Here is a 26491-nt window from a genome sequence, read left to right as displayed (position 1 = left end):
GGGTGTTGGCGCAGTGGGCGCGGGCTCCTCCAACTTAAGACTGAAGGTCTCTTGCACCTTATTCGATACGCTGTCCTTGAACTGTAAGGGGAATGGACAGGAAGGCATGAGACCCAAGGTGTTCACGACGCCTTGCTCGTTGTTTTTCTCCCAACACTGTATCCCTCCTCATCCGCGTCCCTCCAACACCGCGTACCTTATCAAAGAGGCTCTTGGACATGTCCTTGGTAACCACTGTCGGCTGCTGAGTCTTACCGAACTGTCGTTAAGGGAAGGAATGTCAATACTTATCAGCCATTCTCGCTCCTACCAGTCATAAGGTCCCGTCTCTTTCCCAGTGTACGCGCACCACCCACAGAGTCAATTTCTCTCGCTTTATCGACCTCCATCTTTTTTTTCACACCTTGTCCTGAAGAGGTTTGTACAATATCTTAAACCCCCAAATGATCTGATCCCTGGGCGCGTTCTTTAGGGTGGCGTGCATGGCTTGACCCTGTTCCCGAAGCCGCCTCTCGTTGTCAAAGATGGCCTTGGACACAGCCGTCTCTACCTGCGCCTTGTATACGCCCTTGAACATGTTGGCAGCAATGCCCTCTTGCAACGACGCGTCCACGACGCCTTTGGCTACGTTGTCGGCCTTGAAAGCCGCCACAGGCATCCACAACCCCTTCATCTTCTGCGTGGCCGCGAACACTTGGAACACGGGCGTTGTTTCAATTTCGGCATTGAACTCAGCCATCGCTCGTTGCCTCTCCATTAAGTCTCGTTTCGCTTGTTTTCGTCCAAATTCAGGTCCCGACCCCTTGGCCTGTAAAGGCTTTAAACCCGAATGCTCAGGGTGCCCCCGGGGGGGCCCAGGGTGTTGCTGCTTCCTCACCTGCAGGGACGAAGGGGCGGCTGGTCGTACGAAAGCATGCGTTACGGCCACGAGGAAAAGCAGTACAGAACACGCGATGCCTCTTCTGATGGCCATACTCGAAAATAATTGCTCCTGTGCGCCAAAAAAAGGGGAGATGGTTGAGGTATCGTGTCAGGTCGTCATGGGAGGGGAGGCTGGCGTGGAGCAAAAACGACACGCACCACTGGATGCCTCCTGTCAGTGACAATCACAATCCACCATCGCAGCCATGACCCACGAATTTCACATGCTACGCTCTTACTCCTCGCATTTATACCACTGGCTGCACCCACGTCGTGCAGTGAGGTCACGGGGCGCGGGCACTGGAACAGAAGGCCCAGTCCCCCGGCAAGATACCTCTCTCGCCTCCCCTTGCCACGAGCTCCGCCCCCTCGCTCGTTTTGGCCCCCTTCAATTGAAGCCGGCCATGTCTGGTCTCTTACACGGCATTCCCATACACACAACTGCACAGGATGGTGTCGTCCAAAGCAACGACATCGAACCCGCGTGGATGGGCAAAAAGAAAATCTTCAGACTGCCCCTCCCACCTCTTCCGCGCTGCAGCAACAGCCGCTGCTACTTGCCTGCTGTGGGCCAATCACGCTTCCGGCTTTGAGATGCCCCCCCACACTCAAGTTCACACGATCTCACCATTGAGGCAAAGGAGCTCTGCCTCGACGGCAACGGTCGTCGGTGGGGACAGGGGAGGAGCACAGAACGGTATACAGAGGCAGCGTCTGAGGGAGGGGACGGGTGTCCATGTATATGGCAACGGAGGGAGAAAGCGGGGCGGAGGCAGTAATGGAGGAGGGGACAAGGGCACGTCGAGGAAAGACGATTTCCTCGCGCCGGATTTCGACCTAGAGGAGTTGCTGAGGGAGGAGGGGGGAGAGAGTTCGTGGGAGCCGCGGAGGGAGCGGCCGGATCCCCCCTCGCGTCGAAGGCATCCAGGGTCCGGTCCGGAGGCGAGGGGGAGAGGCGCATACATGGGAGGCAATGCAGGTGGCCATTCGGCGCCGGAGTCGTCGCGCCGGCCATCGCCACGGGTCGAGCGGGAGGAGCGGGGGGAGCGAGGGCCTCGAGAGATAAGCGGGGAGGAGTACCGGCAGCAGCGACGCTTCGAGGGAGGGCGGCGTCGGCCTGCACATCGACCGCAGGGAGGACCTGGACAGCGGACGCCAATGTGGAACCGGCGGGGGTTGAAGAGGGAACATGGGTGGGAAGGAGAGGAAGGGAGGGAGGGAGGAAGGGAGGGATGGAGGGAGGATGAGATGGGGGCCGACGAGGGGGAAAAAGAGGTGGAACCGACGGAGTACTACGAAGAAAGCTTTCGGGAGGGGGGGCTGCGGACCGAGGCTGATGAGGGTGGCTTGGATGAGGAGAGGGCCGCGCGTCTGGCGGACACCTTCTTCTTCAGCCGGAAGACCTTCGAGGAGATCGGCGCCTCCCCCGAGGCCCGGGCCGCCCTGGGGTCCATGGGCATCGCCCGCCCTTCCAAGGTCCAGACCATTGCCTACCCGCACATTCTACAGGGATCCTCCTGCATTATCGCCGAGCAGACGGGCTCGGGGAAGACCCTGGCCTACCTCCTCCCCCTCTTGCAGCGACTCCGGGGGCTGGAGGGGGGAGGGGAGGGCAAGGGCGGCTTGGGTCGCGCCCCTCCCAAGTCGCCCCGCGTGGTCGTCCTTGCCCCCACCGCGGAGCTGGCAGCACAGGTTGCCTCGGTGGCCCGGGCCCTGACTCGCCACATGCCGTTGCGGGTGTGCTGTGTGACGGGGGGGAAGAACCCGCGGACGCAGGGGGAGATGCTCAAGCAGGGCGTGGACGTCCTGATCGGGACGCCAGGACGGGTCCAGTACCTGCTGGAAGAGAATAAGGTGCTTTTGGGGGAGATGCAGGCCTTGGTCTTGGACGAGGTGGACGTGATGTTCCTGGACGACTCCTTCGACCTGGCCGTGATTGGGGCCGCCGCCCCCGCGCACACCCAGTTTCTCTTCGTCACCGCCACCCTGCCCGTGCCCGTGGCGGACCAGATCGCTCGAGAATTCCCGGGCGTGAAAAAGTTGTGGGGTCCAGGCCTGCACAAGATCGCGCCTCAAGTGGAGGAGGTTCTGGTGGATTGCTCCGGCCCCTGGGAGGAGGAGCGGAACGAGGAAACTGGCTTTGTCCGAAAACGGGACATGCTGGTCCAGAACCTGCTCAAGCACCCGGCGCCTCGCTCTTTGGTCTTTTGCAATTCCATTCCCACATGCCGCAAGGTGGAAAATGCGTTGCGCCGGGCGGATCGACAGGAAAAGCGATGGCAGGTTCTCGCTTACCACTCTGCTGTCAATCCTCAGGACCGGCAAAAAAACTTGGACATCTTTTCGTCACGTGTCGAGAGGCCTTTGATAATGGTGTGCACTGATCGAACATCCCGCGGTGTAGATTTCGATACGGCTGACGTACAGCACGTCGTGCTCTTCGACTTCCCTCGAGACCCGTCAGAATACGTACGGCGGGTAGGGAGGACCGGAAGAGCGGGCAGGGTGGGAAGAGTTACGGCATTGGTATTGGGGAGGCAAGTGGGTTTGGCCAGATCGATCATGGAAGGAAACAGTAAGGGGGCCCGGGTGCATCCTGTTCCGAATTAGATGTTGAAAAGCCGCAAGAAGAAGGAACAACGGAGATGACACTGAGGATGGAGGGTTAAAAGAGGTTTTGCAAGGGAGGCATTTTCACGGAAGGTAAATAGCAACTCTGGTAGAGGTACCGAAAAGAACAAAGTCTGACCGATTTGTAGAGTACCACAGTGCACATCTCTACGAAACTTTCGTTTCGTTCTGACACTCAGGAGCACGTTCCCGGGCATGGGCCGTGACCTTACCTCCTCTCCTCGCGCGTTGACCCTCTCACTTTACCCTCCCACACACCAACATCACAGCATCTTCACACACTTGTAGGGGAATGTACTCCTCCCTCGAACAAGTTTTGATTCCACAAATCCATGATGATGATTGCCATGAGGTGGTCGTAAGTGACGAGGAGACTCAGACGCAATTTTGCTTCGAATGCGCAATGGACTGCTTCAAGTCACCGAACCTCCTCACGATTCAAAAGCGACGCCTTTTGATAGGCATGAGTGCTGGGTTTACGCAATTGGACCGCATTGACGAGGCTCAAGGGACTGAAACAGATCGAGACGAACACGGGAATAGCGTCGACGAGCTTTCAAACTCACAGAAGCAGGCTACGATCGAACTCCCGTGCAAGGTAGTAGGAGATCGCATCATTCGATCCTATTTTGAACACGTTGTTCTTCGGTGTATGAACCCCATAGACGACGTTGACGTAATACCAATTCTTTTGAAGACAACGATGCAACTCTTTGCTCACGCGACCTTGGATGAGCAAACCGTAATGGCGTTGTACGAACAGTTGCTGCACACGTGTCGCGCCAACGGAATCCGCGAGAGCCTGCACATTATTCAGCTCCTTTCCACCATGCTAGAAAACGCCGATAATAATGGCCCCATTCTTCATTTCGATCACCTACTTGAAAACATCGAAGGAGAAGATATTTGGCACCATAATAACGGAACCAACGGACATCCATCGCTCTCCTTCGCTACCTCGTTGGTGGCTTTTGTCGATCTTGTGGCAGGCGATTGTTTCCGGGATTTGTGTGGGGCAAGCAAAGATGGGAAAGAAATGTTTGCATGCAATGAGAGTGGTGGGAGGGAGAGACAAGTTCAGCTTCTGCACCTCCTCCTCCTCCTTGTCCGAGGCCCGCGGACGAAGGCCCTCCTACTTAGGGAGGGCGTCATGTCGCGGCACATGAATCGCATTCAAAGCCTCTCAAACCTAGGGCAGGGATCTCTAGGAGCTGCAACGCTGATAAGAAGCGTGGAGGGTGCGTGGATAAAAGCTATTCTGGCCTTATCTGTTGTCCTCATACCTTCGCCGGATCCAGGGCCATTCACCGACATTACCCTTGACACAACAAAATTGAAAACACGGAAACGGCGGTTATCGCAGAGAAATCTAGAACCTCTGGGGCGAGTAGCAAAAGTAAAAAAACTACAGCAGGGCTTCTGCCCTGGCATACGACGTTGGCATCAACGCTGGCAAAAGATTTAATCATCAGTGCAGATTTGGAAGTGGCATTCGGAGCCGGGTCCTACCTCCTCCTCTTGCTCTCCTGTCTCCTTCACGGTCCTGATAAAAGGGGGAACGAGCTGGCTGAGGAGTTGATACGAATTGGCCTCGTCGAATTTTGCTTGGAGGGTATCCGAAACGTTTTGAGGTTTGCTGTAAGCAACGGGCATCAGACGCAGCAGCAACGAAATCAGGAGCAAGGCGATAAAATTACCCTTCTGCTGTGTCGCTTGATGTGGACACTGAGCCGTGCTCAACCTTTAGGATTTTACGGATCGCAGCGCTTTTCTCCGTCCTTGTTCAAGGAACTGGTTGAATTGTTGCAAGGCTTAGCGGAGAACGAAAGTTTGGCTCGCGTCAGTCGCCTATCTTTGGAAATGGAGGATCCGCATGAGCTGGTTAGCTACGAGGAAACGGAAAGTAAGGAATGGCTTGTAATGGATGCGAGCGCGCCGAATCTAGTCTTGAGTATCATTCACGCCAGTTTGACGCAGACACGTGTGATATATGACGAAGATTTGATGGGCAGATTGCTGCAGGTGCTTAGGCACTGCCAAAATAAGGACAATGAGGAGCACCCATTGAATTCGCAGCAAGATCCTACGAGCAGCTTCTCGTCTACCTTCCCACTCCAGCTTTTACTCTTTTTATCGGAATATCTAGGGGCGATAAGCAACAAGCTTCTCTTCCCTTCTCATCCCATTCTGGAAAGTTTTCTTCATTGCTTGAAAACCCAAATCATTTTTTTTCTCTGCTTCCCTATATGCCTCCCATCCTATTCAAAAGCGGGGCCAACGTTTATGTTGACTTTGGCTCTGGCAAATCTACGTGTACTGGACATCCTTTCTGTCCGGCATTATCACCATCATCAGCCGCGGCTTCCTCCGTCGCAACCTAATCTTCTTTCCCTCCTGCTGGACGCAGCGATGCAGCTTCTTGTGCTCTTTTCGGGCACAGAGAGGCGAAGTCCAGGAGATGAATACGCGATTTGTCATTTGTACTCAAAGCTTCTGCTGTTAATGTCAGATGCTGAAGAGAAATGTTGCACCACTGAATGCATGGGCAATGACATAGACCGAGACAGCCACAGGTTGAGTCAACTCTTGCTGGATACAGGGGTATTTGAAATGGCTATTCAACACATCAGTTATTTGGAAGAAGGGGAGAACGTTGAAGAGAAAAACGTGGATGTATTCAGTCAAATAGCCGCAAGGCTTTTGACAGACGTCTCCGACAAGTCCGAGGGATTGGATCCATGTCATCTTACTCGCTTCGTAAGGCAAAACCTCAGGACCTTGCATTCTGCCACCCTCTCTGATGAAGTAGCAGAGATTTGGCTGTGGTTGTTGGCGCAAGATCTGCATTGTCTCTGTCGCTGGGAAGCAGAAGACTTAGTAAATGGTTGCTCGCGTTTCGAGCTGCTTCTACTCATATCCCGACGCGTGTGGCGAAAACGTAGACCTCACGTTATAGTTCCGGGGGAGGAGATAAGCAAATTGCTTATAAGCTGGGGAAAACAAGCACAGCAAGCAAGGGAAGAGGCCTATCTAGGGCGAATTCTTACTCCTCTTTCCATTAAGTTAATTCTTGATTTGGCCCTTGGAGGTAGTAGCGTTCCTCGTCTCGCTCCAGAAGTGCGTGCTGGTTTGCAGACCGTTCTACAAGCCTTTTGCGTGAGAGAAAACAAGGGAGTAGATACATTTTGTTCTATCTATTTGTCATGCCACGGTCCATCCCATCTACACTCCTGCCTCGCTCTTGCCGATGCTACGGGAGTGCAATTCATCGTTCACCGTTGGATGGACCAACTGGTCGAGGATAAATTGAACGTCGAGATATCAGAGGGAAGCAATGGGCCCTCACTGTTTGCGCGAGTCTTACATACGTATTTCAACACGGGCGCGGGGGATGGTCGCAGCGTGCTTTTGGCCCTTTTACAGTACATGAAAGCCGCCTCCTCGCATCGTCCGACGCCGCGTCTTGCCCAAGCTTTGACCTATCTTTACACTGCATCCTGTTGGTCTCAATTGTGGGCATCATGCGCGGACACGTGCAGTGAAACATTGCAAATCTTGCACGACATGATTTTGCCCGTCCTAGTAGACGGCTCAAGCATTTTAGAGGGCCAGACCGCGCTACGCCTCACAAATGTAACGAAGGAGGAAAATCAGATCATACCTGACGTGCAGACTTTAGCCGTGCAAGTCATTCAAATTGTCAAAGCCGCACTGCAACATGCTGCATGGTCCGCTGATTTTACACCTGTCTTGAAGACAACCAGCCGCATTCTCCTTCTTGCTACTGCCCCCCCCTTGAAAAACCCGCACGTCGGAGCCGCGCTGCTCGCTTTAATCAACGATATTACTAGGCGAGGACACGATGAGTTTTTGAACCAGTGCGCAGGCATTTTGGATCTTGCTTGGTCTTTTGAGAGCGCATCTCCGCGTCTCGCAACAACAAATGCACTTCTATATTGTCTACTGCTTCTTCACCACCGGTGCACGCGCACGCAAGCTCAACTCCAAGGCTTGCGGGGCGAGCATCAGACCAATGTGCAAGTTAGGGCCGATGCAGACAGTTTCAAACCTTCTTGGCTGTCTCATGCATTCTTTCGCATTGATTTTCTCGAAACATATATCCAGCCGGACAATGATGATGAGCCCACACAGGAAAGAAGAAGAGTTGCTCTGGCATTGCTTTGTTTGATGATGACTCGTGAAAATCGTACCTTCCTCACGCTGAGTCCGAGTAAATTGCAGGGAGAAAAATGGGAAGTAAGCAATGATAGCGCTTTCCGCAATGGCTCCACAAAGTTTCGAAAAATGCGTCTAAATGTACAGGCCTGCTTACTGGACTCCGATGCACGTGTGCGGGAGTGTGCCATGGCATTGCTTCTCCAACTCTGGGACTATGCTTCTCCTACAGCTTGGGATATATTTCTCTTGCAATCTCCTCCTGTCATCTCTTCTCTTGCTTCTGGCACTTCCTCGTATGCACCCCTTTTCGTCGCTGCCTGTCTTCTAAGTGGAGAAACAAGCATTCACAACGTAATCCGTAATCCTTTGGGAAACGAGACATTTCTTGTAGACCATCTTGTTGCTCGAGTGCAAGCGGTAATCCACGGCGTACGTGCAGGAGAACGCGACTCTTTGCCCGCGTACTACCCCTCACTGCTCTATTTTTTCCAAGCACTGACCCTAACCGGCCACATAAAACATGAGCAGCAATTGACCTTACAGCGCATTCTCAAACCATCATCACTAAAAAATGATGGACGGAGTGGAAACAAGAGCGACACTCAGTGGATGTTGGCTGTAAATGATGCCCGCCTGGTGGACTACGACGAAAGTGCGTGCCAAGAGCAAGGTTTGGTTGATGTTGTCAAATACATGGATTACAGTGATCCTCATGATAGGTTGCGGATAACAACGACAGAGGGTCTGCGGTGTGGATCTACATGCGCGTATCCGACGCATCCTCGCGAGGTAGACCTTAAAAAAGTGGTAGAAACATTGCGAACCATGAAGTGAATGCGCATCCAATCGCCGCCAAAATAAGAAGTCCACAGCGCTTTAAAGAGAAAAATTGCTCGACGCATTTGGAGGGGGGGATCTTTTCTTAATATGCAGTTGCCTATTTCTTTGCTAAACTGAAAACATCAATTAAAGCTTGCTTTTTGGCCGGGACACATGTCATACCCACGACCTATTCAGGGTTGCAGAGTAAATACCCATCCGGACACAATGAAAAAAGAGGTTTCCCCAGTCCAGCAGCTCCTGCCGTGTCATCTGCGCCGTTCGATGTCAGGGCTGAGGTCAATCGTTGCAGATCATTCTCAAGCTTTCCCAAGGGCTTACCAACCTTCTTAAAACGTGATAATCCAGTTTTGGCCGGGTCCATGTCGCGAAGGATATCTTCCACCGTTATTACGTCGGAGAGAACCTGTCGCAATACTTTGTCGATGACTTTTCGTTTCCCTACGATAGAAACCTGGTCCATGGCTGCCCCGGTCATTTGCGCATCCAAAGTGCCGTCGACTGCCGTCGTGACCGCCTCAACATCGAACGCTTTCTGCACATATTTCAAGTCTGTCGGTTTGTCACTGGTTATTTCCGCTTTTACTGCTTTAACAGCGCGCAAAAAGTCGTTCAGAACTTCGACACCCTTGCTAGAGGGAACAGAGCTTGAACCAAGGATTGTCGACGTTGTCACGACATGCGCTGAATCGGGCACCGCATTCGCTAGAGAAGGGTGTCCTGTTAGTAGTAGGCTACAACCCACCCAAAATTTAACCACATTTCCGAACGATAAGGGTGATTTACTCGCGGCCATTTTTGTGTGGGAGACAGGCCTGGACGAGGAAGGGGCAACAGGGAAGACAAACGCAGTGCCAGATGCGAACAAAGCGCACACCACTAGTGTACAGGTAGAAAAATGTCGTCTTCTCACCACTATTGGAGCCATGGTGACCTGTGTTTATGGATTAGTTGCCACAATACGCGTGTTAAGGACGTAAACTGGCATTTTCGCTCTTTCTTCCTCCTCCAACCTCCTCTGTTCGAATTACGGTTGTTGCCATTTGACTTATGTTGGCAACTACAGTGCACGAGCACCTTGCTCCCATTGCTTTTTCCGTGCGGCGACAATCAAGGCGATTCAAGCCACACATTTACATAGCGTGCGACCCCAAAGACACTTGTCTGTGACTTTGTGGGCATTGACCAGTGTGTTTGATGTCAAACAGGAAAGGGTGGATCGGGGTTGGACAGTGTCGGCATCGGCCGGGCATCTGGGGGCTTGCCCCCCCTGGAGATCTTGGGCCACACGCACGTTGGTTTGCTTCATTCGTGCGGTGACGAAGGCAGGAGGATTGCTCAAGTAACCTGCGTTTCGAGTTGTTGATGGTCTGGGTGCGACGACTGCCCATGTGTATCGGCGGTGGCCTGGACTGCTATGAAGCAAGGACGTGGATGCTGGCTTGGGTCGCCCACGTCGACCCCCACCCCGATCTAGTCTCACCGACCCCTCTCCGTGTAGACAGACCCGCACATGCCCACCAAAGCCACAAACTCATACAAACGACAGCTATAACTGACATACATATCCGTCTTGTTCGTCCTGTCCGGACCTTCAAGATGGCTGTGATGTTTTCCGGCTTCTTCAGCTTTAGTCAACATTCTCTTCCCCCCCTCCCTTCCCTTTTCGTTCAAAACAGAACTCCCCTCCAATTTAAGACATTCCCAGACCATGAAGTGCTCATTACTTCTTGCCCTGGTGGCTCCGACCATGGCATTCATCCCGATGAAGCCTGTTGTACCTATGGCAAAAGCCCAAGCTCGCGTGAAAGGGCAAACGCGTATGCAGGCGGACATGCCCGGCCTTGCCTCCGCTCCTGGCCAGCCCACCATCGAAAGCTGGTTGCTCGACAATTCCGAGAAGAAACTATGTAAGTAAAATTGGGAGAGAAAGGTCCATAATTTGCGTAGAGTTGTTTCGATGCTTTTAAGAATCCTGACTGGCGTCCACTCGCACTCGGCATGATTCGGTGCGGCATGATTCGGTGCTTACTTTCCCTACCGGCGGTTCTCTTCCTTATGTCGCTCGCTCAACAGCCAAGGCTGTCTTGGGCCTCTTCAGCGCTTGCAAGGAGATCGCATACAAAATCCGCACCGCCTCTTGTGACAAAATGGCCTGCTTCAACGAGTTTGGGGACGAGCAGCTCGCCATCGACATCCTGGCCAACAACGTCTTGTTCCAGAACTTGAAGGACTCCGGCGTGGTCGCCACGGCCTCCTCCGAGGAGACCCCGACTGAGGACCCGATGGGCGGCGAGGGCTACTCGGTGGCCTTCGACCCTCTGGACGGCTCCTCCATCATCGACACGAACTTCGCGGTGGGCACCATCTTCGGGGTCTGGCCCGGCTCCCGCCTGACCGGGATCACAGGCCGAGAGCTGGCTGCCTCCGGGATCGCCGTGTATGGGCCACGTACGACCATCACCTTTGCCATTGACGGTGTGGAGGGCGCGCACGAGTTCTTGCTCGTGGACGACTTCACGGCCCGCCACGGCCAGTGGATCAAGACCAACACCTTCACGAGCATCGGCGAAGGGAAGCTGTACGCCCCGGGCAACCTGCGCGCGACCAACGACAACCCCGGCTACGATGCTCTGCACAAGTACTGGCTACAGAACAAATACCAGCTCCGGTACACGGGCGGCATGGTGCCGGACGTGAACCAGATCATGGTCAAGGGCAAGGGTGTCTTCGTCAACCCCGAGTCCCCTTCCGCCAAGGCCAAGCTCCGCCTCCTCTACGAGGTGGCGCCCATTGGGTACGTGATCGAGAAGGCCGGCGGTGCGTCCTCGTACGGGGCCGGCTCTGTCCTCGACCTGAAGGTGTACAAGACCGAGGACCGCACTCAAGTCGCGTACGGGAGCAAGGACGAGGTCAAGCGTTTCGAAGAGATGGTGGGAACCAAGTTTGCCACTGCCCACCCGGACACTGCCGCCAAGAATGCCGCGCATGCCTAGACAGACAGTGGGAGATGGAGGGAGGGAAGGGAGGGAGGGAGGGAGGGAGGGGGGGCGGGGAGCGGGTGTCTAGTTTCCAGCCAGTAGTTTGCGAGTGGAGGAGAGACAGTCAGAGGCCCTCTGGAGGACATGTTCAGATGCATGTAGGACTGACGAATGCCAGGCGTGACAGGCGGTGGGGGGAACACGGGACGAGAGCACCTTTGGGATTGAGGGGTCTCGGGGGTAGGGACGATCCTCTGGTGAGGAGGACGTGAAATCACATGGAGGTGTCTTTATGTGAATGGGGGTGGGAAAGAGTGTAGGGCCCCCTGGCTTCTTGCCTTGGACTACGAGCCCTGTGCAGGCCATTCTCCATTCGTTTTCTCTCCTGCCGCGAAAGAAAGAATTTGATCGACTTCAATTCCTGAGGGGCATTCCACCCACCCACACACACACGCCCATCTCTGCCTCCGATTGTCATCTTCTTTGCGAATTTAAATATGCGGAAGCTGTGCTCAGGTCATGCTTTAGTTCTGACATTGCTCTTCATTCGATTTCAATGATCCCTCTCGCTTTAAACCTTCCGGAATACTGAGGACCGTTTTTCTTGAATGGACCGAAAACCTTTATGCGTACAAACAGGAACACCTTATAGTCACCAGTCTCGCTCCGCCAGATTGGGAGCATCGCGCTGCATTCGTTAGATCCCCTGTTTTCTCCTTTTGCACGTCATACCCCACGCTTGACACCTTTGAGCTGAGCACATCCAGCAATCAGCCCATCACGACGTGGTTGCTCCAAATCGCTCCATCCGTGCTTTCTTCCTGTGTTCGAAACCAAAACAGTGAGTCCCCACGTGCGCAGCTGGGCCCCCAAAACCACATAGTTCCGTCGGTCGACACGTTTTTACCTCGCTCTCTCCCGGACCTCCTTGCTCTCAGACTTACTTGGCTTCTTCTTCCAATTTCGCCGGGTCCGCAAATCGCCGCGCGCGCTCTGCTTTCTTTTCTTCCTCCAGCTTCGGATCAGGGATGCCAAAGCGTGCCGCGCGCGCGCGTCGCCGGGCCTCTTCCGCAGCATCCACCACGGGAACGCCTTGCAAAGGTCCCGCTTTCGAGGTACCCTTGCTTTCGATCGCACCTTTTAACAGATTGGAAGCTGTCGCATTGGCTGGTTTAACCACTCCGAAGCGTTCTGCCCGGGCCTTCTTCTTGGCCTCTTCTGACAGCGGAATGCCGAAGCGCTCTGCACGTCGTCGCTTCTTTTCTTCCTCTGTCTCTTCCGTCTTGTCCTGGCTCGCAGGAGCAGTCGTCCCCATCACTGCGGCTGGCGTAGGCATGGAAGCAGGAGCAGATGTAGGGGCGGTTGACGCGGCCGTCTCGGATGCGGCACTGTTCTCGTGGAATGGAGCGCGTGGCTGAGGGGACGGTGCAGTCTTTGTGTGGGATGCGGGCACTGGTGCTGGTGCCGGCGCGGGGGGGGCTGCCGATAAAGGAGGGAGGGCAGCGGGAGGAGGTGCGCCTACATCGTCTTCTTCGTCGATGGCGTCTAACATTTCTGTATCGATTGCATTCTGAAGACGCTCTTGCAGCTCGTCCTTTTTGCCCTTTGTGTCGAGCCCACGCTTGCTCAGTTCCTCACGGAGCTGGTCGACCTTCAGCTTCTTCAAGTCCAAGTCCATTTTGATGCGATATGTATGCGGTACCGGCCCTTTCACTGGAAATGCTGCCGACCCTGTTGTCGTATTTCTTGTGCGATGCCTGGATAAAAGGAAAAATAAGAGAGTATACGTCGTGGCGGAAGAACTTTTATGTCTACAGCTTAGCGTCACTTTACGTGATCAAATGTGCCAGGCAGTTTGACTTGCTGTGCATGTTTTATAATATCGTTTTTACGGGGGTGCTTCCAACGCTAGCGTCTTCTCGCCAAGGAGGGAAAGAAGCAACAGAGTTAAACAGGCAGCAATACTTAATTTTCATCCAATCCTCCCCGACACCGGACCAACCCGCCAGCCATATTGCTTTGGTATCTCAAGCGTGCATTTTCCATCAATGAACCGCAAACAGGGCACGCTGCAGCCTTTTCCTTGGCGTCAAGCAGCCCGGAGGCAGGACAACGTCTTAGCCATGGCCGTCATATGCTGTCTCGATGCTACCGCTTTGAATTGCAACGCCAGGCGCCCGCAACCGACGCCGCACCCTCACTGAGACACACTGACAACACACAAACAGAAAAAAGTGGTGTTGACGAATGGAAAAATGCGCGCGTGCCATCTAAAATTCTGCGCCTTTTTCGTCGCTACCTTGTTGCGCTTCCCCTCCGGCTTTCATGTGCCCACTCCGCAATTAGCAACCTTCAAGTCGATGCGCAACCAATATCATGGGAGCAACAACCCAATAATTTTCGTAACCAAGGATAATGACTGCAGTATCAATAGCCAGAGCGATCCGGAGTTGGCTTTGTCGGAAGTTGATTCCTTGCAAAGGTGCTTGACTCCAGCGGAAATGGAGGACGCCAAAGATGCCAGCGACGAATGGAGGAGAGCAGAGCTAGCCAAAAGTCCAAAAGAGGCGGTTGAGAGGAAGTCCGACAATAAGCTTGTCTCCGAGAACAGAGGGAATTCACGCGGACTGAGTGGCAAGGAGACGGCGTGGGATCAGTTTATTGAAATCCTCGAACCGACCTCCGCTCCTACTTCGTCCGCCTCCACGCCCTCCGCCAAGACTCCAGCCGCCACCACACGGTACTACATGAAGACGCCCGTGCCGTACTACTTCCTTCGCGACGAGCTGGGTGTCAGCGAAAGCAATATGCTGCGTATCTCTCTCGACCACGGGCAAGTCCTCGCCTTGAGCGTGGAAAGGAACCTTCGACCCAAAGTAGCCTGGCTCCGGACTGCGCTGCGTCTTACGCAGCCGGAAGCAGCCGCCTTGGTAGGGAGCAGTCCTGGCCTGCTCTTGCTCAGCATCGAGGACAATCTGGCCCCCAAACTGTCATGGCTACAAGAGGACCTGGGCCTCGCCTTTCGAGACCGGCGCAACTTGATCGTGCGATGCCCGCAAATTTTGACCACCAGCACGGGGAGCTTGCTCATGAAGCTCGCCTTCTTCGAGGATGACCTGGGCATGTCGCAGGCGGACGTCCAGAAGGCCTTGCGCCTTATGCCCGCCCTCCTCATGCTCAGCCTGGACACTCTGATGGACAAGGTCGAGTTCCTGATCGCGGCCTTCTCCATCGAAATCACCGACGTGGGTTCTCTCCTTGTCCGTGCCCCTGCCCTCTTTTTCCAGTCCATTGAAGATGGACTCAAGCCTAAGGCGCGCTTCCTCCGCCGAGACCTCGGCCTCGACCCCCCGGACATGGCGAGCCTCCTCCGCCGCATGCCCCGGGCCCTGAACTACAACGTGGTCCGCCGAGGCCGACCTTTTCTGCAGTACCTGACAGGGCAGCCGCTGAATCTTAGTAAGGAAGAGGTGGCCCGCATGGTCCTGCGGAGCCCCTCCCTCTTGTCCACCGACGTGGGCAGCCCGCGCTTCCTCCACCTGATGGACGCACTCCAAGGTGCCACAGGCCTCCCCCCCGGCCCCGCCTTCGCCTCGCTCCTTCAACGCTTCCCCATGGTCCTATCTTTCACAGCCGCTCGCCTCCAGGCCAGCCTGGACGTGCTGGTCCGAGACCTGGGCTGCGACGCCGGAGACGTCGCCCTCGTCCTCCAGAAGCACCCGCAGCTCGTAGGCTACCGGCCGGAGGCCGTCCGCCTCAAGCTCTCCCTGCTCCGGGACGTATACGGACTCGAAGACCTGGGTGCGGCCAAGCCTGCCGTCCTCAAGGCGCCGGCCTTAGTCTCCTACAGCCTGGACACCCGGCTCCGGCCCCGCTTGGAAATGGCGGCGGCGGCGGGGGTGCCGCTTGAGCGGGCGGTTACCTGGCTGCCCTTGACCGAGGCGAAGTTCGAGGAGAGGGTGGGCAGAAGCAGCACCCAAGCCATCTCTTTGGCCGATACGCCGCTCTTGCGTCAACGGCCCAACGCCCGTCTGCGCAAAATCCTCCGGACACCGAAGGCGGTCAAGGGGGCTCTCCTTCCCTGAAGCAGTGTGAGCGCGTGCCAGTGGAGGACACAGTAGCGGGATGGAGAACAAGAGGGAGGAAAGGATGGTGTGATCCGGTCTTTTTAAAATATGGTGAACCCTTTTGTCCAAATAAATCATGTACAGCACGAAAAGTAAATAGCCATAAAAAATTTAGCACACATTTCTTCACGGTCTGGTGTTATTCTCCCCGACGCCGAAAGCTCCAAATCCGCACGGCCTGATCATCCCCGGCCGAGGCCAGTAAATCCGGTCGCACCGGGTTCCATCTCACGCAGTTCACGTCCGCGTCGTGGGCTCCAGGCACGTCGGCCTCGCAGACAAAGCTAGGGGTGTCCAAGGCCCAGCCTTGCGGGTCCTCCACGTCCTCCACGTAAATGCGAATCGCGTCGTCTGCCCCCCCCGAGGCGATGGCCCCGCTCTCCCTGGACCAGTCGACGCTGTAGACGGTGGCCTTGCCGGGGGCCTCCAACCGCGTCAGCTGTCGCCATTTGTCGTAGCGCCCCGCCCCGCCGGCGGCTTTCCACACGATGAGCGTGCCGTCGTCGCTGCAGGACACCATACCGTCGTCCCGACTCCCGATGGACAGGCCCCAGACGGTTGAGGTGTGCCCCTTCAGCGTGCTCACACAGGCCCAGTCGTCCTCCTCCTCCTCCCAGACCTTGAGCGTGTCGTCGTAGCTGGCGCTGAACAAGACGTCTTCACGGGGGTGGAAGCGGACGAACTTCACGTCTTGATCGTGTCCGTGAAGCACGCTTAGGCATTCGAAGTCGTTGTCCTGTAAGCACTCCCAGATCCACACGCTCTTGTCCCGGGAGCAAGTCGCCAGCAAGGTCCCTCCCCGATTCCAGGCCACGCACTTGGCTTCGTGCTCGTGCCCTTCCACGGAGGCCGCCAGCTCCCATTCCATTTCCCTTCCTGCTTGCGCCCTGGACGGCTGCAGCTCCCATATCACGCATGTGGAGTCGAAGCTTACGGCCGCTAGCATGTTTCCGCAAGGGGACCATTCACAGCACCGTACCGTCCGAGTCTGTCCATCCCCTAATGTAGCCAACAAACGCCAAGTGCCGCCCCCCTCTTCTTGGCCTGCCTCTTCCTCATTCCTGTCGTCTTTGTCGCCGTCTTGGTCTGTGCGGGGTCCAGAGCTCAGGGTCGGCGCACCCCAGACCCGTATAGCTCTGTCGCCCCCGCAAGAGGCGAGGTATCTGCCACACGGGCTCCAGGATACATGCCACACTCTGTCTGTGTGTCCTGTCAGCACAGAGAGTCGCTTGAGAGACATTGCGACCAGTCTTGCTGTTGCCAAGTGCCTGGATCCGAAATAGGACCTATCGTGAAAGGGCAGGGGAGTGCCTTAAGGGCAACGGGCTGAGAAGCACTGTGAAAAAGGAAGAAGTAAAATTGAATCGTTTGTCAGCTTCGATGCCCCATGTCACTCAGACTCTCATTTTGAGCTGATCTGAAGCCATGCATGCATCTCAAGTCGATTCACTACAATCAGCTGGACCCCCATTTGTTCAGTCAACAGTCCAGGTACCACCTGGCAGCGGCTCGAGACGAGTGTTCTATCCAATTTGTCTCATCCTGTGTCGCAGCCGACCACAATTGCCGTCCTTGCCGGCTCAACTTCTTTTTTTCCCATCCTGGATGTTCACTTTACAGGTGTAATTTTTGGCTTACGTGTGCTGTGTATAAGTACCGGCTGCTATTCGCGTTTTCGTCCTGTCCTTTATAGAGGGAACCATCAGCTGATTTGACAACGACACGCACCCCCTTGCATCTATAGACTATTCTCACCGCTTTTCTGCCTGGAAGAGGCGACATCGGCTATGCTTAGCGGTGCACTTAAAATGAGACCATTGTTGGGACGGACGATGGTCACAAGCAGGCAGCAATTGCATCGCTTACCGCTTGCGCACAAGGTATTTAGGGGAAAGCCAGGCATGGGGCGGATCACTTTAATCACTGACCTATACGCATCCACGCTTCGGCACCAAGGAGTCTGTAATGCATACTCTGTTGGCATTAGATACGATAGATACGGAAAGCACATTTCAAATGTTGTGATCGGGTGTTGCTCCTTGGATTCTCAAACGCGTGTCACGGCTCTGCCTCCCAGACCACAACACAGGCGTCGCCCCTCCTGCACCTGCCTCGTTCTCGAGCAGCTCCGCGTCGACGCCTGACCACTGACAGCAAAACGTCCACTGGCAATTCGTCCTCACAGAAACCACCAAGTACGGGGGCGGCGGCTCTAAAGCGGGCCGACAAATACTTGGGACTGAAATTGATGGGAGGGGTACTGGGAGCCTGCGTCGGGGTGGGGGGAATCGTGTACTACTACGCTGTTGCCGAGGACCGCGCGTTAAAAAAAGCCATGGAAGACCCGTCTATCGCGGTCGAACCGCCTCCTCCCGAGTTTGTGCACCCGTACCTGGAGAAACCCTGGTGGTGGCGAGCCCTGTTCGCTATTGGCCGGGCTGTGTATGTGGCCTCTGTCTTCTTGCCCGTCGCGGGGATGGGTCTGGTCTCTGTCTACATATTCCCCGACTCGAAAAAGTGGCGCGAACGTTTCCTGAACGCCTTGATCCGCGGCATGGAGCGCGCCGGGTGCTGCTTCATGAAACTCGGTCAGTGGATCTCCATGCGCCCTGACATGTTCCCGCGCGACGTGGTCAAGACCATGGCCCGGCTCAGGGACGGTGTGCCCCCGCATGCCTTCAAACACACCCAGGAGTCGATCCGGGTGTCCTTTGGCAAGGAGATCGAGGATATATTCGAGTCCTTCGAGGAAACCCCCATCGCTTCCGGCACTGTCGCCCAGGTGCATCGTGCGCGCCTACGGCCGGCGTACGCCATCCACGGCTCGGTTCAGGATGTGGCGGTCAAGGTCCGCCACCCAAATATACTCAACGAGACCTTCCTGGATTTGGACTTGATCTTTGGCTTCGTGGACACCTTCTTTCCGGAGAAATACTCGATGCCCTGCTCCCAGGACGAGCTCACCCACATTCTGCGCCAGCAGCTTGATTTGCAGTGGGAGGCCTACAATTTGTATAAGTTTTCCACCAACTTCAGGCACGAGCTCCAGTCTGGCCTCGTGCATTTCCCACAGGTGAGCAAGGAGCTGTGCTCGGATTCGATCCTGGTCGAAAGCTGGGTGGAGGGAGCGACGATCGCCACCGTCTTCTCGGATATCGAGGGAGGTGAAGAGCACACGTGGTCGTCCAGCAAGACACTGACGGACAATTTCTCGGAGGCGGTCATGGCCAAGAAGAAGCAGCTGGCGAAAGTCCTTTTCGACATGAACGTGAAGATGTTCCTCCGGGATAATTACGTGCACGGGGATATGCACGCCGGAAACTTGATCGTGTCCATGGAGGACGGGCGCGTCACCGTAATCGACGCGGGGCTGATCACATCTCTCAAGCCCGACGTGGCGAACCCTTTCGGAGACTTCTTGCGAGCATTGTGCAATTCTGACGTAGACACGATCGTGAGCAAGATCCTCCAATTCAACGTCGGGAAAGTCCCGGTTGACAAGGCAGCGTTTCGGGACAGGATCAAGGAGATCACGGAGCATTTCAAAAACCAGGATGAAGACGACGACGCTCGAGCTGGAAGCGTCGTGAAACAGACGTCGGCTCCCAGCAAGGTCGGTCGCGATGGGCGCTACGCCTTGGGGGATGTGGTGGGGGAGATCTTGCTGAGTTTGCAGCGCTTCAAAATCGTTTTACGCGGGGACGTGGCGGCATCGATCATGACGATCTCGGTATCGGAAGGCTTGATCTTGCAATTGGACCCCGATTTCGACATGGTGCGGCAAGCTTTGCCATTCTTTGTTCGCTATAAGGGGTGGAGCACAGCCGAAGCTGTGATGCGGGGACGGGAGTCCCCTACCCCAACGAACGCGCCCTCGTCCCCAGAAACTGGACAGTCCACGGTGGCAGCATAACGAGCAAGGGATAAATAAAGGGTCAAGCCTTTGACAATCAAATTGTTTAACTTAAGCCATCAGTGAGAAACCGCAAAGCAAGTTCACACACAACACCCCCAAATCAACAAGGGTCATGTAGAGTCCCGAGTGAGCCCTTTCACATCATGAAGGTTCATGTCGTGAGAAGGTTACAGTTGGACAAGCTACGCCACCCCTCGGTGGCCTTGCTGTGCATTGAAACGTAATTTTGTCTCCGAAGACGACAGACGTGAGCTGGCGACGAAAGAACCAAGTGGAAAGCGTGATGACCAAAATGTTTCATTATATTTGTTTCCTTCCATCTTCTTCCTTCTTGAGACTGTCCGATACATACAAGGCAGGTTTTACCTTTTTCAGCCTACCCTTTCATTCCTCTGTCCTCCACATTGGATTCTCGGCTTGCACTCCTCCACTTCCTCAGACGCAGTCACATTTTCGGGACCATGCGCGTAAGACAGGTTTTACGTTTCCGCACTCGCTTAGTATTCCCTTGTGTCTTCTGCGTGCCAGTCCCATCCCTGCACATGCCTCCCTCTCAGTTGCCCCATTGATCTCAACGTCTCTCTTATTTCTTTTCGCCTCTTGATTATGCGCACGTGCAGTGCATATTGTCTCATCCTCGACGTGCGCATCCCTTAATGCCTCGCGGATGTCTTTTGTATTTTTGATGTGGTAATTTGCAAGGATCTCAGACTTTGTCTGACGCCACACCATACGGGACCATGGAGGGCCTTCAGAAGACCTTTCGCGTCACCTTGCCATATCGACCCTTCCTCCTCTCTGCACGTCGCGGGAAACCACAAGGGCCTCCTCTACTCCGCTCAATATTTTCATTTTTCCTCCTTTTCACCGTGGTCAGTTGAAGCATACCTCATGCAGCCGCGGAAAACATCAAAGAATCCCTCTTTTCCCCACGTTCTCAATCGCCGCGCCTTCCTATCCAACCATTTCCATCCTATGAATCGTCAACCATCCTCGCTAATGATGGCGCTCTCTTTTATCTTGTCACATGTCTCTTAACTGCAATTCTTTTGACACATCTTCCACCTACCTTAGAAGACAAAGGTCGCTACCGTCGCCAAGGACGCTAGGGCCAGAGTCAGCACTACCGAAGCCCGCATGCTCCACGCACCAGAAAGATAGTATGTATCCAGACAAGCGCCCGGTTCAAGGGGGGGAGCGTTAGCACAGGGCGTCTTGAAGTCAATCTCGGGACAAAATTGTTGGAGGTCCGTCAAAGAGATGGAGCCGACGCTCGTGGAAAGAGTGTCATTGCTGGTCACGCATTCAGTGACGAAGTTGAAGACCGTGCCGGTACAGCACCCGATGGGCTTCATCTTAGAGCAGAAAGTGGATGCATCCACCGCATTCAGGACGCCAAAAATGTCGGCGAAGCAGTAATTTTGTTGGTAGGAGACGTGGTGCAGAGGTACTCCAGGGCAATCTTGTATCCGTTGACACCCATGTCATTCACTGTCACCTCCGAGTTCTTAGGAGGGATGCATGCCCCGCTCTCACACGCGTAGGAGCACGGGCAAGGCAAAGAAGGCGAGCAGACTGTGCGGCATTTCGTACCAACACACTTCTCCCCGGAGGCACACTCATTGCACGACTGTTTCAAGATGGAAGCGGAGCATCCCGCGGAGGACATGGTAGAAAGAGTCTTGTGCAAGACGTCGTGACACTGATTGGTGCAAATGCGGTGCATGTTAGCCTGAGAGAAATCATAGCTAGTCTTGCAATTCTCCTGTTTCACCAAGTTTAAGACAGTTTGAGCCATGTCAAAGCACTCCCACAAGTGAGGAGCAAGGGAAGCAGCCAAGAAAGCTCCGCATTCCTCATCCGTCGCACCCAGGCGTCGACCATGCCCCATAAATCCTCCGGGAGAAACTGTTTCTAACTCAAAATCACTGCTCACGAGTCCATGATCTAGTGCGCCCTTGGCACTAGAAAGGCCTGCGCTACTTGTGATGTACTCAGCAATGCCGCGGATTGCATCAAAATCATCCACGTGCATGTCCACGGTGGGCTCAAAGGCATGGCTCAGGCCGAGTAGTGCTGGTGTGAGAAGCAGAAAAGAGGTCTTCTTGAAGATCTGCATATTAAACAGACGTCTTGAGCTAGATGTGATCGCGTAAAGGCCTCTGTACGGTTTACAGAAGATAGTGTCGTACGAGCGCAACACAAGATAAAGGTTGATGTAGCGTGCAACTTCGGTAAGGCGTAGTATGACCTTTCCCTGTTCTTTTATGTAAATATATATTTGGCAGGTATGAGCGTAACAACGCGGGCTTGGATGCGCATGGTGTAGGAGATAACAGTGCCAGACATCGTATCGACTCCAACCCATTAACAGGTTGGCCTCGATGTTATGCCGTCAAGTCATTCCTACTCGATCGGGTCAAAAAGAATATCTTGTGCTACACGTGAGGTGTAGGTGCTCCATGTTACATAGCCTGCATGCGACAGAGCAGCGTTCTGGTATCGATTGCCCTGGATGTTTGCGATGCACCCCCTTCAAGAACAAGTTAGTAGCACAACTATACTTCCTTGACGTGCAGACAGAGATTACGATTTGTAATACAATGCGGAGTAAGTAAGGCATCGATAATGAAAAAGCAGTACCTGCAAAACCAAAGGGAAGCTCTCTCGAAGGTTACGGTAGTCGTCCCACCGTACGTTGAGCTCTCGAAAAAGAGGAAATTGAAATTTCGACGATGCCGTATTGCTCTCTAAGCCTACATACTTCAAGCTGAATCTTCAAAACATCTTGCTGCAGGTAGACATTTTTCTTTAAAAAGCATGTATTTCAAAATAGCATCTACCTGCTTCTTGTATAGCTCGTGTTATTTGCTGGTAAGGAAAGGATCGCATCCCAACCGTCGCATGGAGTGAAAGAAACGGCTTTTCAAATTTAAATTTGTATGCCAACCTGGCATGCTTTCGGCTTTGACTTATTGGTGACTTCACAAGTGAGTCTTCCGGAACCCACCACATTATGCCAATGCAAGCATAAAATTCTGTGGACTCCATTAATTGCGCGAGAGTTGCGACCATGTTGTACCGCAGGCAGACAAGGATATCTTTCCCACACCAAATTGATGAATTTACGAGTGTTGTGCGGCACCACATGAGTTCATTCTGAGATTAAATTGAATGCGCTCATTTCTACCACTAATACTGACACAATTTGCTGGTTCCGGCTTTAGAATTATGTAGCAATGATGCCCAACGCAATAAAAGTCATAACTATGGATCTTGTTCCATAGTTGGCGCAATGTTTATTGTCCCCTTAATGTTTGCTTGACTTTCTTGATGCGTGGTCAAGCATGACAATTGTTCTACCCCACTTATCTTTCTCTTTAAAGAAAGATTGGCTCGAAATAGACATCGCACGACATGCGCTCCCAACGGGCAAATTACATGGATACAACGTGGGCATGAATCAAATCACATTTGTGTATACCCCACCGATACTCGTCACCCGCACAAACCACCCGCAATCCCTCCCTCTCTTATCCCATCATCATCATCATGCTGCTCCTCGTCTTCTTCGTCAAGAAATTTCGACAACGCAATTATTGACCCAGTGGATTGTAGGTAGTCTACGAGATCAATGCCGCCACCGGCTCCTACAGCTCCTCCTCCTCCTCCCTTAGCATCCGGGCCAAGGCCACCTCTTTCCTCTGCATCGACAAGCATCCTCTCAGCACTAGATTCCGGGACCGACTTATTCTTGTTAGTCTTGTGCGAGGATTGTGGCACGAAGCTTGTGCTCAAAAGCGCAGTTACGTCAACTCTCGCGTCCTCTCGTCTCCGCCCCCTCCGCTTGCTACTTCCTCCGTCGCCACCACCGTTCACTAACGCTGACTCATGTCCCACGACTTCAGTCCGAGGGAACTGCAATGAGGTCGATGCGATGGCTTGAACCCCATTCGAAGGCAGCGCGTTCCTCGAGTCGGTGTGCGAGACATCTTCTCTGTCCTGTGCCGACGGCCCCTTCCTCGTTGTGTCTTCTCTTCCAGCCTTCTCGTGCTCTGATCCTGCTCCTTCTTTGAGCATGTCCTTTCTCCCTCGGCCGCGCTTACCTCCATTAATGTCAGAACGCATCAACTCAGCGCCCGCATGTACCCCCGCGCCCGTAGCTTTAGATTTCTCCCTCTTTTCTGCCCTTCGTGGTGCTGAAGACGGCAACGAATGCTGCATTGGCGGCGCGACCCTGGGGAGGGGAGCCAATGCATCATCCTCAGAGGAGGAGGAGGAAGAGTCCTCGTTTTCTGCCAATGACCCGGCCGATCCCGGTTTTCCCTCCCTTTCCTCGCCCACCGACGCCTTGCCCGTCGTAGACCCCATCTTTTCCTCATCATTGATCTCTTTCCCCCCGCCCTCCCCGCTCCCGGCCTTTCCGCCACCACCTCCCCCTCCCCCAGTTCCCGTCGCCTTGGCCTTTTTCTCCTTCTCTTTCTGCTTTCGCCGGGCCTTCCGGTTCCGCTTCGAAGCTTGCAGAGCCTCCTTGGCCGAAGCCTCTTTCACGCTCATCTCGTTCCAGAGTTCTTCTTGATACGACAAGTGGAACACCGTGCAGTTACATTTAACGCAGACGTAGCACTTGCACTCCCCACAAAACCGGACGTCCGGCGCCTGCTTGGAAAACGTCTGCTGGCAAATCGCGCACGTGACGAAGTGGTCCTTCCAGATCCGCGAGGCTCGTTTTGCGATCCCCGGTTGGCGATGGTGCTCCAGCTCTTCGATCTTCCCGGCCGGGAGCATGGCCGCGTAGGGGTTCGCCGTCCCCGATCTCAAACCTTCCTCTTCCCCCACCTGCAACATCCTTTCTAAGCCCTCCAGCGCCATCATCACCATGTTCGCCTCCCCCAGCAAGTCCCCTAAGACCTGCACACACCCTTGACGCACCAGGAATTCAATCTGGGCGTCCGAACCGCACGAGGTCGCATTCAAGACCACCCAACATGCTTCACTCCGGACCTCTGCGTCCGTCTCGGCGGGAGGCTGGAGGGCGAGTTCCACCAAGAGAGGGATGGCCCCACTGTCCAACACGGTCTGGATCTGATCGCAGGTCCCTGCCGCGATGTTTGAGAGCGTCCAACAAGCTTCTTTTTGAATTTCGCGGTTGCTGTGGCTGATTAGAGCCCGTAGGTATGGTACGGCTCCTGCCTCCAATATATACTGCGTATAGTCCACCTCGTCCTCGGCACAGACGATGTTCCCGATCGTCCTCAACGCGGGCTTGGTCACGCGCCAAGACCGGTGTTGCAAGAGCTCGACGAGCCGCCCGCACAGGTTTGCTTCCACAACAACCTTTATGTGGGCGGAGGGTCCGTCACAAAGGTGGGATAGCGCCCAGCAGGTGTGACTCAGAACCTCCGAATCAGGGCACTGAATGAGTGTGAGAAGGACGGGCATAAGCACGGCAATATCCAGGGTGGGCCGCGGCGTGGGGTCGCAGAGATTGTTCAGCGCCCAGGAACCAATACGAAGAACTTTTTGACTACACTGATGCTGGAGGATGCAGTGGACGAGGGGTTCCAACGCTCCGTTGGCCAAGACGGTGTCACGAGAGGCGGCACCCTCCCCCGCGATGTTCCCCAGCACCCAGATGGCCTGTTCCAGCACGTCCTCGTGGGGACTCTCCAGCAACTTGACCAGGACTGGCACTGGATCGTGTCGCAGCAGCATATTCGTGTGCTCGGTGTTGCCTGCCGCGATGTTCGTCAAAGCCCAAAGGGCCTCCACTTGGATTGTTGGGTGGTCGAGCTGGAGCCACTCGAGGAGGCGCGGGATCCAATTTCGCTCCAGTACCTCGTGGATCAGCACTTCCCGGTGCGTGGACAGGAGATTTCGAAGCTTCTTGGCTGCTTGAAGCTGGAGTGCCACGCCTTCGGTTCCATGGTCTCTGCTTGTGGGAGCACGAGCGAGAGGGGCGCTTGCGTCCGCTTTGGCAGCAACGTGGTCTCCGGTGTCTGATGGACTGCAGATTTGGCTGCCTTTTGAGGGAGGTGGTTCGACATTATACGTAGGCTTGGACGCTCTGCTAAGGCCATTTTCAATCTCATCGAGCTCCCGCCGCAATTGCTCCATCTCTAGTGCACTCGTGGCTTGATGTGTATGTGCATGGTGATGCCCTAGGAAATAAGATTTTGGCATGGAAGGATCAATTGGATTATTTGATGGCGTACAAGGCGTATTAGGGGCCAACAATTTGAATCAAGTCCGAGAGGAGGATTTAATCATCAGAGGGTTCCGACACCCCCTCTCTAGATCATATATCCTACCTTCCGTCGTGGGCAGTCGACAGTTTCCCGCAGCTTGTTCCTCCCCTCCATGAGCACCAGAGTCGCCACAATATCCTCCGCTCCAACCGCTGCTCCTGTTGGCCATTCCGTCCGTCTCAAATGCACTGCCACTGCTACCGCTGCTACTTACTACTGCCTCGTTCACCTGGATCAGAAATTAAGTCTTCTCGTCACAGCTTGTGGCAAGCTGCTTTGGCAAGCATTTTACTACTAATTTTGTGTGTGAGCTTCGTTTTCACCGCGTGATATAGGTGTTTCCGCACCACAGAGGAGGAAAAGAGATAAATTAGAGCGGACGCTCGTCAAGGAGTCTCCTTGGGACAAGGCAGTATGCTGTCTTCCCGACGATGCGTTTCGGGACCATCAGTCGATAAAATCCAAACGAATACTCCTCAATTAGAAAGTGCATAATATATTATTGAATGGAGCGGTGGAATTCCCTCGGGGGAGTGCCTCCTGTTCCCAAGGAGTACCCTAAAGGGTGCTCCTTGGGTGTCGGCGACGGAGTGGTGGCCGTCGCCGCATGCACGCCTTTAGACGCTCATGCCGTCGGCCTTGGGCGTA

The 26491-nt window shown here is 54.5% G+C and overlaps 1 protein-coding gene across 1 annotated transcript; it reads left to right on the top strand.

Moving 5' to 3' along the window:
- Positions 1-2138: 2138 nt before the first annotated feature.
- Positions 2139-2540, top strand: NGA_2104800 (dead-box atp-dependent rna helicase 50; the record flags this gene model as incomplete). Its single annotated transcript, XM_005856093.1, has 1 exon — positions 2139-2540. A coding segment is annotated over one exon (402 nt), but the record flags the coding sequence as incomplete, so codon positions are not given.
- Positions 2541-26491: the final 23951 nt, after the last annotated feature.

This window comes from Nannochloropsis gaditana, assembly GCF_000240725.1.
Source record: "Nannochloropsis gaditana CCMP526 unplaced genomic scaffold scaffold043, whole genome shotgun sequence".
Classification (NCBI taxonomy): domain Eukaryota; class Eustigmatophyceae; order Eustigmatales; family Monodopsidaceae; genus Microchloropsis; species Microchloropsis gaditana.
Note: the sequence above shows the minus strand (reverse complement) of the source record. Positions and strands in the feature narration are given on the sequence as shown.